The following is a 12,796-nucleotide window of genomic DNA, read 5'->3' on the forward strand; positions in this document are numbered from 1 at the left end:
CAAATCTTCTGCTCCCGATCTGTGAGTCAATTTTTTGGAATCAGCGAACGTTTTCATCTTCGCGACGACGGTGGCTCCGTTAAATCTCGTACGGCAAGCCTGCACCCCACCCAGCGTGGCTATCTTCAATGACGGACGCCACGTCGGCGGCACCAACACAGCCACCCCCTATCCCACCACTCCCCAACCAATACCCAGACGCAGAGAACACTGAGGTCGACTCGCTGTCGGATCCCTCCATGGAATATCTCCAACAAGATACGAATCAAGGATGGATAACGCCTGGAAAACATCGAAAACAGCGCCTTGAGCCACGTCCACAACATGAACTTTACACCGTCGTGGTGCGAGTTCCTCACACCCTTTGCTTTGAACACATCAAACCGTATGATCTCTTATCTGCCTTCACTTCAGCTGCAGCACTTCCCTCCCGAGCACGCCAGGATCTCACCATACACATTCGCTTGCTGCAAAGAGTCATTCTCCTCAAAAGCGCCTATGAAAGCACGGCACAAAGACTAGCCCAAGTCTGCGACATCAGAATCAACAACATGCTTCACCATGTCACGCCCTATTTTGCTGCACCGTTCAACTCGTGCAAGGGCGTTATACATGGTGTCAAAGCTGGCCTCTCCACCGAGGAATTGATGACATCATTGGAAAGCTATCAAGCCACCATCATTACCGCTAGAATGATGGGGGCCAGCGAGTCCGTCCTCATAATCTTCGAAGGCACCAGTGTCCCCTACACTGTCCTCTTCGAACGAGTCGAGTACAGGTGCCGCCCTCATCAACCAAAAGCAGCAAAATGCGAACGCTGCAGAGCCTACGGACACCGCGCAATCAATTGTTCTGAAGCGCCGACTTTCTGGCGATGCCCCACGTGTGCCACCCCTCTACAACAACAGCAGGCCCCCCATCCATGCACCCCTTGGTGCTATCATTGTGGCGGTGAGCACCCCTCTTTTGATCCAGCATGTCAAGTACAGCAACAGAAAGACAAAGCAAGCATCAAAGCAGCATATGACCAGCGACTCCATCTCCGCAACACCTTGCCGCGGGTTACGCCATGACCAACATCGTCCCACCAGCGAGATTATCATAGGCAGCGAGCGGCAGCTACGCGCACAGCACAACCCACGCCAACGGACATGAACCAACATGCGCCCTCACCTCTGCAACACTACCGGCAGCCCCAGCAAACCATACAACAACAAGCGTCGACTCCCGAGTCAACATCATTCCTTCCCCGAACGGCGGAATGGGGACGCCAATCTCCACCACCTGGTTCGCCGACACATCAAACAAGTCAGCCCACGATCCAACGGCCGCTTCTCCGACCGGCCGTTCTAACTCCTCGAGCCACGACACTCATGGAACCCACTCCGGGGACTAGAATCCATACCACGAACCCTACAAATGAGGCTCCGTCATCGTCGCTAGAGCCAGAGTTAACGCCAGCTAGCCCTTCGAGGATAGGTCCATCGTCGACGCCACCAGGTACTCCCGAACTCCCCACCACTCTCCGTCCCGCCTCTCAACCGCCCGTTACCCCTTCCACTCCCATCTCCACGTCTCCACAATATCACCAACATATGAACGAGCGATTTAATTTGATCCAGGAACGCTTGGCCCCATGTGAACAACAGATCGCTCAACTCACCGACCGCATGATGAGCCTAGAAAACATGATGTCCAACATCTTAAGCGTAGTTGACCCCCTAGTTTCGCGGATAAATGAACTTACGAATGTGGTAACTTCTTTAGAAAAGACAATTGTTGCACTTACATCACCCACGCCTATGGAAGCCGTGTCCCAATCTCTTAAAAGACCCCGACCCCCCACACCCACAGAACAAAGCGCCCCTCCCTCGCAACCACCCCCCCACACCCCGCCCCAACCACAAGGTAATGGCCAAAGCTATTTCATTTCTGGTCATACAATGGAACTGCCGGAGCATCAAAACCAATCGCACTCCCCTTCATCAATGGCTTCTCACCCTCGATATACAACCCCAAATCTTACTTCTCCAGGAAACGCGACACCCGGCAAATATTCCAGGCTACCGAGTAGTACATGCCGACCCTAACGGGTCCCCCCTAGTGTCCACGTACATTCGGCGAGATCTCCAGTACGAACCGCTGGACGTCCCCTCGTCTCTAGCACATAATCTAGTGGCATGCGCTTATTACCCCTCCCCCCAACACAAACCGATCTGCTTTGTCAACTTTTATAACCCCCCTAAAGAGCATCGTCTATTCAAGGCCCTCTTCGACTTTACTGCGGAGTTAACATCCACATACGAGGTCCTCCTGGGTGGAGATTTCAACGCACCGAATGTCATCTGGGGCTATCGGTCTACTCTCCGCCCAGGAAGAATTTTACATTCTTACATTTCACAACACCATTTCACTCTTTTGAACAACCCCAACGTCCCGACAAGAGAGGGCACTGGTAGGCAGCAATCCACTTCTCCGGACCTTACACTGTTCCAGGGCCGAATTGAAAGCACTTGGACCCACACCCAGGAAAGACTCTTGAGCGATCATTTCATCCTCTCCATAACACTTAACATTTTCTCACGTCCTCGTAAAGTCTCCATCAAACACACCAACTGGAACACCTTCCGCAGCATCTTGGCCTTTACTAAGCGCCAGTCAGAGTCGTATGAGACCTGGATACACGCGATAAAGCAAGCTCAGACACAGGCAACCAAGCCAGAAAAAACAACAGCTCCATCACCACAGCCCGATCCTTACCTGACGCGCCTCTGGAAATGACGGAAGCGAATCCTCAGACATATAAATCAACAGCCTCTTAATCACCAACTTCGAGAACGATTAGACGATGTCAACAAGGAAATTATTACGCACTGCGACGTCCTAGATATCTCAAACTGGAACAAGATATGTAATGAAATCAACGGTTTTCTCCACCAAAAATCTTCATGGAATCTACTCCGATCCCTGCTAGGACCCCACCCTCCCCCCATACCTACCTTGGCTAAATATCTCACCCTTCAGGGCTCAAGGCAGCTGACTCAGACACTAGAGGATTTGTACATTCCAGCACCACTTTCGTCGAACTACCCATCCTATACAGACCCGGAGAATTCAGAATTAGACCGCTGCTTCACCTTAGCAGAGCTGGACTGGGCTTTCACACAAAACTTTAAAAAATCTGCACCCGGAGAAGATGCCATTACGTACACGCTACTCCGCAATCTCCCAGAGGAAGACAAAGAGCAGCTCCTGGCTCATATAAATACACACTCGTCGGAGTGTACCTTACCACAAGAGTGGAAATCCTCTATCATCACCATGATACCGAAACAAGGAAACCCCCCTCTTTCACCAACGTTCGTCCCATTTCGCTTACCTCCTGTGTGGGCAAGACGATAGAAAGGATGGTGCTGGACCGTTTCCGGGACCATCTGGAAACCATCTCGTTCTTCCCCCACACACAAATTGGCTTCCGTTCTCACGTATCCACACAAGACCTCTTTCTCCTTCTTCAACACACTTTTCTTTCCCCACCATCTGCTCAAGTCCACGCCCTTGTCACTGTAGACGTTCGTAAAGCATTCGATTGCATCGGCCACGATCACATACTCGCCTCAGTGCGAGAAACAGGCTGCGGACACAGGCTTTACACTTACATCCGGAACTTCCTTAAAGATCGCACAGCCAGTTTTCGTATTGAGGCTGAGACGTCCCCACCGATCACGCTCACACGCGGCACCCCACAAGGGGCGGTGCTGTCTCCTACTCTATTTAATCTCGGCATGGCCCAGCTCGCCTATCGCTTCCAACAAGTCCCCCAACTCTCACACATCTTCTACGCGGACGACCTCACCCTCTGGTGCACTCACGGGTCACAAGGGGAAGTGGAATCGACTCTGCAGCAGGGACTGGACATTATAGCTGAATATCTTGAACAAGCAGGCCTTGAACCTGCCCCAGAAAAATCGGAATTGCTTCTTCTATCACATACTCAATATCAGCGATCTGTTAACCAGCACATATCCTTACACATCGGTCAGCACCCCACCCCGAAAGTCTCTACATGTAAAATTCTGGGCATGCATTTACGGGAAAGATCACATCAAGCCAACGTCGTTTCAGTCGTAAACACATGCCACTCGGTTACCTCCCTGGTACGCAGAGTGGTCAAAAAGCACGCGGGTCTCCACGAGAAGCAGGCGAGTCACCTAGTTCATGCGTTAGCCCTTAGTAAAATTCTCTATTCTATACCATATGTCACACTCACACAACAACAAATCAACAAACTCTCAGCAGCATTAAACACACTATACAAGGCCTCTTTAAACCTTCCCATCTCCACCTCCAACCAAAAACTATACCAAACAGGCCTCTTTCTCCCCCTCACCTCTCTTTTGCACCAGCATCGAGATCGGCAGATAGCCCGCCTCTCAGGAACACCGCAGGGTAGATGGATCCTGGAGCAGGCAGGACTTTCCCCCATAGACCTTCCCTTACATATACCTACCCCAGCCCTACCGTTAAATCTGCGCTTCGCCCCTGTGCCTCGCCGCATGTCTCCGGGCCTCAACGACGGTCGCAGGAGGGCGCAAGCTATCCATCACAATCCCCCCTTTCAGACACACACCATAGCATATTCTGATGCATCCATCTCCAACACAGGAGATACGGGAGCTGGGGCATATGCAATCTATACACCACAATCCCCAACCGCCACAGTTCACACCTGCGGTCCATATAGCAACCCTCAAATATCATCACACTAGAAATAGTTCCCATTATACATGCTATCCAAACCTTCTCCCAAATACCTCTTACATCAGCTTATACGACCTATACGGACTCCCAGGCAGCCATACGCGCTCTGCAGCAACGCAAAATCCCACCAGATCTCAGATCGGTCCTCGATGAAGCTCTACGCGCACTAAACCCATCCTCTGTCACCGTTCGGTGGGTCCCTGGTCACAGCGGGATCACAGGTAATGAGTTGGTTCATCAACTCGCTCGCGAAATGCAAATCCGAGCGCCTGTGATCCCGTGGCCTAGCCCCCCGACCAGTGACGATGCCTTAATCTACAAACGCTCAATCAATTTCTACTACAAGCAGCTCCGTAACTCTCAACAGCGACTACCTCGACCCCACCCGAACCTCAATGTGGAACAAAGTCACGTCCTCCGAAAAATCTAAACGAACACCGTTCTTACTCCCGCTAGGCTTTTTCTTCTTCGACGTCGTTCTGATCCTTCATGCCCTAACTGCCCCTCCCCATACGCCAACCTGGAACATTGCCTCCTACAGTGCCCTATTGCACTATCCACACCGTTCCTCCCTAACCCCCCTCCCCTTTCCTGGAGTGCTTGGCTGGCGTCAGACGAACCGGATGACCAAATGGCCTTGGTGTTACAAGTCATGGATGTTTTGAACACTTAATTTGTGCTCAATATTAAAGTGCATTCTCTCTCTCTCTCTAACTAAGGTCGCGGAGGACCATGCGGTCGACCTCGCTAGGAACAACTGGTATGGGATTTGTGACTCCATACGCGGTAGCCTCGATACGGCATGGTCGTGGCGTCTCCTTAGGGCACTCATAGATCCAACTAAGACTAAGTCGGTTACGGACAGTCCAATAGCTGAACTCATCTACGAGTTACCCAACGATACAGAGCAAATCATGAACCAACTCGCGCGGAGATATTTGTGTCTTGAACGCGCGGAGGAAACTCTAGAGTATCTAGGACGCGAAAACTCCGAACTGGATAGGCCGGTATTGGTGGCAGAATTTGAGTACGAGCTCGGGGCCATGAAAAAGGGCATTGCGCAGGGGCCCGACACCATCACGGCAAAACTCCTTTATAACTTGGAAGAAGGCTAACTCGGGAAGCTAGCTAATCATTTTAACGAGCACTACTAAGCTAGAGGGGTGACGCCAGCTTGCTGGAAAACCGCCGACATTCGCTTTATGCCCAAGCCCAAAAAGAACTTAAATCTAGAAAATCTTAGACCCATCTCACTTACCTCATGCGTGGGTAAAGCTTTTGAGAGGGTACTAAACACTAGGCTCATGAGGTACTTGGAGAAGGAAAATATCATGCCCCATACTCAATTTGGGTTGGGACCTCGTACCTCAACACAGGACATCCTCCTGTGGATATACAAAGATCTTTTGGAGAGCCCCTCCAGGGGACAAATACGGTGTATTCTCGCTCTTGATTTAAAGGTGGCTTTTGATAACGTTTCGCATGCCAGCGTACTCAGAGGCCTCAACGAGATACACTGCGGACAGAAAACGTTCGAATACGTACGGAGTTTTTTAACGGACAGGAAGGCTACTCTAACCTTAGGGAGCATGAAATCCAACAGCTTCGAGCTCGGCTCAAAGGGGACGCCTCAAGGGGCTGTTCTATCTCCGCTTCTTTTCAATCTGGTTCTCCGGGGTTTGCCGGAGGCGCTGGGGGCGGTTCCCGGTGTGGAACACGCCATCTACGCCGACGACATCACCCTGTGGTGTCGGGAGGGGAACGACGCGCAGATTAAAGAAAGACAACAGGCGGCTGCCAAAATTGTAGAAGACTACGCTGAGGGGTGCGGTCTAAAGTGTGCACCGGAGAAGTCCGAATTACTTGTCTTGAGGAACCCTTATGAACGTGTGTCGGAACAAATTGAGGTTTGGGTGAGGGGAAACGGGTCTCTAAACCCACGGAGATTTGTATCCTCGGCCAGCTCATTCGACAGGGCAGGGGCAACAAGTGAACTATCGATAAACTTGACACCATGACCACCCAGGTCTGTGGCATGCTTCGAAGGATAACAAATCGTAGGAGGGGCATAAAAGAGAAAGAAGCAATGCAACTCGTTCAGGCCTTTATTATCTTCAGACTCACTTACGCCACACCGTACTTGGTCTTGAGTAAAGCGGAACGGCAAAAAAAATTGATATTTTGATAAGAGGAGCATACAAAAGTGCGCCTTACCGAGAGGACAGCGACCGACAAATTACTAAAGTTAGGGGTCCACAACACAATAAATGAGCTTCACGAAGCACATCTCGTGGCTCAGATAAAGAGGTTGGCGTCCACGAAGAACGGGGCGTGGCTGATGGACTAACTCGGGATGGCGGTTCCGGTAGGAACGCATACGGGTACTGTCCCCGACCATGAGCTGTCAGCAGAAATACGGAAGAAAATAGTGGTGAGTCGTATCCCGAGGAATATGCAACCAGGAAAAGACGACGGCAGAAGAAAGGCCAGATCTGAGGCCCTGTCTAAGACATGGGATCACAAAGAGGGAACGCTATATGTTGACTGTGGCGGCCCAGTAAATGGAGTCGCCACAATCGCAGTGGCTAACGCCCAGGGTCGGGTGTTAAGATTAGCTTCGGTCAGATTAGAGTTGGCTGGCTAGGCTGAGGAAGCGGCGATTGCGTTGGCGGTCGTTTGCAACCCCAGGGCGACTGTCATCTCTGACTCCCAGAAAGCATGTGGAAATTTCGCTCGCGGGATGGTGTGCGCAGTCGCTGATAGAATACTTAGTAAGACGGAAGTGCAGGGGGTGCATCTGATCTGGTCCCCTGGCCACACGGGGAACACTGGGAATGAGGCAGCAAATGCTGCGGCCCGAGGCTGTATTCTCCGGGACTCGTCCCAGTCGGGTGGTCAAGTGGACACGGACCTCTCGTTTAACGAGGCACTCAAAATGAAGAAACCGACAGGCGCGTAGTCCCGAGCCCGTGCTTGGAAAGGAAGAAGAATGGACTTGGAGAAGGCTCCAGATGGGGCACTCTTGTGACCCCCGCCAGGTTGCACCAGTGGTACCCCGACCGGCACACTACGGGAGCCTGCCCCTTCTGTGGTGAGCCCTGGGCGGACGTGCATCACATTACTTGGAAGTGTAAGAAGATCCCTGGACTGGCTCCACTGGTGGAGCCTTCTACTCAAGAGTGGGAAGCGGGGCTGCAGAGTGAAGTCATCGATGTGCAAAAGCTGCTGGTGACCCGCGCGCTGCATGCCCAAGCCGCTATTGGAGCTCTGGAATGAGGGCATGCACCCACTCTTTATCTCTTTAACTCCCCCTTTCCTTCCCAATCTTTCCTGTTATGGCCAGTAAATTTTTCAACAACAACAACGAGAAGGACACGCAGAGGACCGCCCAACTCGCACGCAAGAAATCAAAAGCGAGCGTACCTCCGCATGGCGCGCTGCGTTTAGTGCTTAAAGTCTTCCATAACTTGATGGGGTCCCTACAGGAAGGTAGGGGGGAGGAGGGGTTCTGACAAGATGTACTAGATGCACATAAAATAAGCCCCACTGCTGACTCTGCCCACGCTGTACCTGCAACGCACAAATTGCTATTCCCCAAATGTCACATCGCTGAGAACAAGCTATTTTATTTCAAGATATGATTTTGATTTCACTAATGCTGGGGCTGTGGAGGGGGGTCTCAGACCATCTGTTAAAATCAGGGGAAGGGGGGGGGGGGGCGTAATTTGAGACCCCTTGAACCTCCCAGACTTTAAGCCTTTAAGCCCTGGCTGCGTTGCTTGCGTGTTGCACATCCGCAGTGTGAAGCACGTAACGCTAACGCACAGTGCTTGCGTTTTCTGCCTTAGACCAACAAGCGATTCTGACGTCACACCGCTTCACCGCAGGCGAATCTGGTTCCGGCGCACGCACAGCGTTCACGCACGATGTGGGCAACGCTGTCTTGTTTATAACTAGTGTGTTCATACACGATGCTAAAACTTCACCTTCCAGCGATAAGTGTAGCGCATTGAACAAGACCAAAGTGTTCAGGTAACATTCGACTTACTTCCCATGCAGGAGACGCCACGAGTACGGGTGACGTTCAGCTCCTCGGTCTGGATGTGCCGGCGTACGCCGTGTCGGGAAGAAGCGCCAGCTTGCGCTGCCGCTTCAGGCTCGGGGACTCCCCACTCTACTCCGTCAAGTGGTACAAAGGAACTCGCGAGTTCTTCCGCTACGTCCCGAGCGAGAACCCACCCAAGAAATATTTTATACTGAGCGGCATTACGGTAAACGTACGTGCATCTATAACAGCCTTATTTCATACCTTGTAAATAAAGTTCTGCTCATTATTTTTGTTTTGCCGTAAATACCGAAAAAGTTTCATAATTAACATTCGAGTCGGTTTAAATCGGCAAAAACCAAAAGGACCTCGAATTAAAGCTCTCCCTGAACAAGAAAACCCCAACTTCAAGAAAAGAAAAATTATGTACAGTTTTATTTTGTATTGACGAGGAACACGGCCTTCACTGAACTGTCAGTGAACCTGCTCTTTTCTTTCAAACTTCGTCCCTTGTCTCGTTTCCAAGTTTTTATGAAGCATCTTTTCGAGTATTTAAGTCACGCGTATGCGTGACCCAAAAACAAAAAACCCTACGTATGCAAAGTGTTCCTTGTGTTCGTTTTTTTTTTTCTATTTTTGAATTAAAGGGGCTTTATGTTTTATCGGTGCCAATTTTCGCCGTACAACAAAAAATCATGGATGAAGAAAAAATAAAACAAAGAAAAAACTGGGACAACACAACCACGTCTTTCAAGAAATCGTTTTTTTTTTTATCGGTGCTCCTGTTGACGAACAAACGGCTAGGGCATGTAATTCTCAAAAGTCCAGGGAGCATGCGCGATGATTCCAATGATTAGAAAACGTCTCTGTACCAGTCAGATTAGAAACAAGATAAGCGGTATGATTCCCGAGAAATGGAGCAGCCTCGTGGGCAGTTCAGTGAGGGTGGTGTTCCGGGTATACACCAACTCAGTTCTCTGAAGTCACACCACGGCGGTGGCGCTGCTGTTGGCACTGCGCTTGCGCACAAGCTTCGCCTCACCCGGTTCTGGTTGAGCAAGCACAGGCTTGTTTGTAACTAGTATGTTGGTGTATAGAGAGCATAAAGCTGCAGCTCTAAAAGATCTCTTCTCGTTGAGCTTGGGTTTCTGCATATTCAAGGGAAACTCTAATTCAGGGTTTTTCCGATTTCTTTCATTTTGACAAAATCCGGCTAGGAGGTTATTTTCGGAGTTTATTGGAATTTAGCGAGGACTCAAAACACCACCTAAATTTATATATATATATATATATATATATATATATATATATATATATATATATATATATATATATATATATATATATATATATATATATATATATATATATATATATATATATATATATATATATATATATACGGAAGAAAACGCACTTGAGACGGTTGTTGGAGTTTTTAAAACATATTATTGGTAAAGTTGGTCGACGTTTCGGCCTGAGACAGACGTTCAGCTCCTCGGCCTGAGACAGACCTTGAAAAAGGTCTGTCTCAGGCCGAAACGTCGACCAACTTTACCAATAATATGTTTTAAAAACTCCAACAACCGTCTCAAGTGCGTTTTCTTCCGTATATACTTTTCGTCATCCTGCGCTTCGTTTTTTTCTCTCTCTATATATATATATATATATATATTGCTTTTGACAGAATGTCTGTGCCATATATATATATGGCACAGACATACTGTCAAAAGCAATAAAGTTAGCACTTGCTGGGGTTTACAACAAGCAGCACTTTCAATCGGAATATGATGCACAGTGGTTCATGACAAAGGAATCGCGAATGTATAAATGGCTCATCTTCGTCCATGCGCCTCTTTCTTTTCTTATTTTAGAGAGGGGGGGGGGGAGGGAGAGTACTGCATTTTTTTTTTCTTTGAAACACCGCCGCCCCTTGTTTGTTTTGTACTTTAAGAATAAAAACTACTTAATAAAAATTGTTTGGACCTAATAGATAATAAAGGGCGCACGATTTACATCATGCAAATCTTTAATTCTCAGCTGATCAAAGAGCAATCTGTAGTTTTTGTGGATAAAGCAAGCTAATAGGGTAAATACTTTCTTTTTTGCTACTACCTATAAATATAAATTGGGTGCTACACTGTGCTCTCATGACCAAACAAAAAAAAAAGAACATATTTACCAGCTTCCAGGTTTTACCTGCCCTTCACCTGTAGTATTGAAGAGGCCTATGCACGCACTCTTAGGGTACTGCCCACGCGGCTATTGCCCCTAAAAGCACGTGGCCAGTCAACCTCTATGAAGCAGGGAAGTATCTTCTTTTTCTCTTGAGAAACTCGGGAAATAATATATTTGCAGCAATACCTGACAATGATGCTTCAAGTTGGCAATGAACCTTTACCTATATAACCCTACGCATCTGTATACCTCCTCCATAAACCTTTTCTTCCCGCCGTCGCGATTCTCGGAGGGGACCCTCCCTAATGACCAACCTTTTCAGGCCCTATCTTGGCGCATACTTCGTCTTTCTCCAGCAATATAGTTTTCGAGCACCCGCAGTATGGAGCACAAAAAGTAATGAAAACCGACGCAACGGCACAATGTCAACGTATTTGTTGGGCTGCCCTCATTCGCAGTTCGCAGAGAATCACTCAGGCGGCGCTCGTTACACAAAAAAAAGGTCGATTTTGTGCTTCTACGTCCATATCCTGTGTTGACAGCCGGCGTTGACTCGCTGCGCAGGTTGCGGAAAGTGACCAGTCGTCGGTGCTTCTGGAATATCTGACTTTGAACGACGGGGGAACATACCGATGCGAGGTCTCCGCTGACGCTCCTTCCTTTGAGGTTCTGACCGGCGAAGGGATCCTTAACGTGACAGGTAAATACGCAAAACTTTCATTTATAAAACCACTCAAATAGGACGAACATACCGTAGACGTACAGCATTCTGGAAGGCATAGGTAATCCAGGACACACATGCAATCACAGGCACTCACGCAAACACATGACACAATTAAGCATACACACTAAGATATTGTACAGTTACTCATAAGATACACTCTAAAAAAGGGTGTATTCTTACGCCTTTTGCCTCATAAAGTACGCCCCAAAACTAGTTTCACGTATAGCACAGTGATTTCGACATAACGGTACTAACTTTCACAAGAGGCTTGATAACTGTGTGGTACAACTTATTAAAATAGCTATGTGTATACGTGTTACTGACTACAAAAAAATAATCGAAATTTTCTTGGCCGTACTGCAAAACCTCAGTGTTTTCTTTCAGTGGTCTTTGATACGTACTTTAGCTATTTAAAGGCGCAATGCAACAATTTTTGTACTTTGCACAAATACCGCTTAAAACGGATCCCTAACGTAAATGACCTCTGAAACACGCGTTCGTTCTTCACTCCACGCAATAGAAGTCCCAGAAAAAAAATTTAAGAAAAACGAGCAGCGTTCACCCCCTCAACTCGCAGCCAGAACAAGCGGCCACGTGATCTGGAGCCGATTATATTCCGCCAGTGTTGATCATAGCCACGCGCTGGGGTTGGCAAAGCGCAGGACACGCGCTGAGTTCCGGACATTGTTATGGCTCGGCTGTTGTCGTCGTTGCAGCGATTGGACACGGGTCACTACCCGAATGCTTCTCGAGCTAGCAATTATCACGAGCCCAAGTCGAGTGCCCACGCAATGCTCGGGTCCAATCTATGAACCGCATTCAAATATCGTCATTTAATTGGGTGTACTGCGATCCCCACGTTACGTGATCAAAGTTTGCAAAGGAGAGATTGAATGAAAATGATCGCTTTTGTCCTTGAAATTACACCGCAACAAAGGCGTTTCTTGGCCACACTCTTAGAAAAAAAGGGAGTCGGGTGGAGTCAAATGCGCTTTTGACTCCCCATTTTTGAGTGATGGCGTCGAGGTACTCCATCTGGCAGCAAAAAGGAGTCTGATACGGTTCGGACTCCCTCAAAAGCACTGGAG

The 12,796-nt window shown here is 48.7% G+C and overlaps 1 protein-coding gene across 1 annotated transcript in view; it reads left to right on the forward strand.

Annotated features, from left to right (window-relative positions):
• The window catches only part of LOC8040883 (signal-regulatory protein beta-2-like), a gene marked incomplete at its 5' end in the record, with an annotated part of 35,839 nt that extends 24,114 nt beyond the window's left edge, over positions 1-11,725 (forward strand). Inside the window, 2 exons of the mRNA XM_042286228.1 lie at positions 8,821-9,038; positions 11,549-11,725. Coding sequence (XP_042142162.1) covers positions 8,821-9,038; positions 11,549-11,725 — 395 coding nt within the window. The remainder of the gene's footprint in view (positions 1-8,820; positions 9,039-11,548) is intronic.
• Positions 11,726-12,796: the final 1,071 nt, after the last annotated feature.

This window comes from Ixodes scapularis, unplaced genomic scaffold (assembly GCF_016920785.2).
Source record: "Ixodes scapularis isolate PalLabHiFi unplaced genomic scaffold, ASM1692078v2 PGA_scaffold7__128_contigs__length_106722199, whole genome shotgun sequence".
Taxonomy (NCBI): domain Eukaryota; kingdom Metazoa; phylum Arthropoda; class Arachnida; order Ixodida; family Ixodidae; genus Ixodes; species Ixodes scapularis.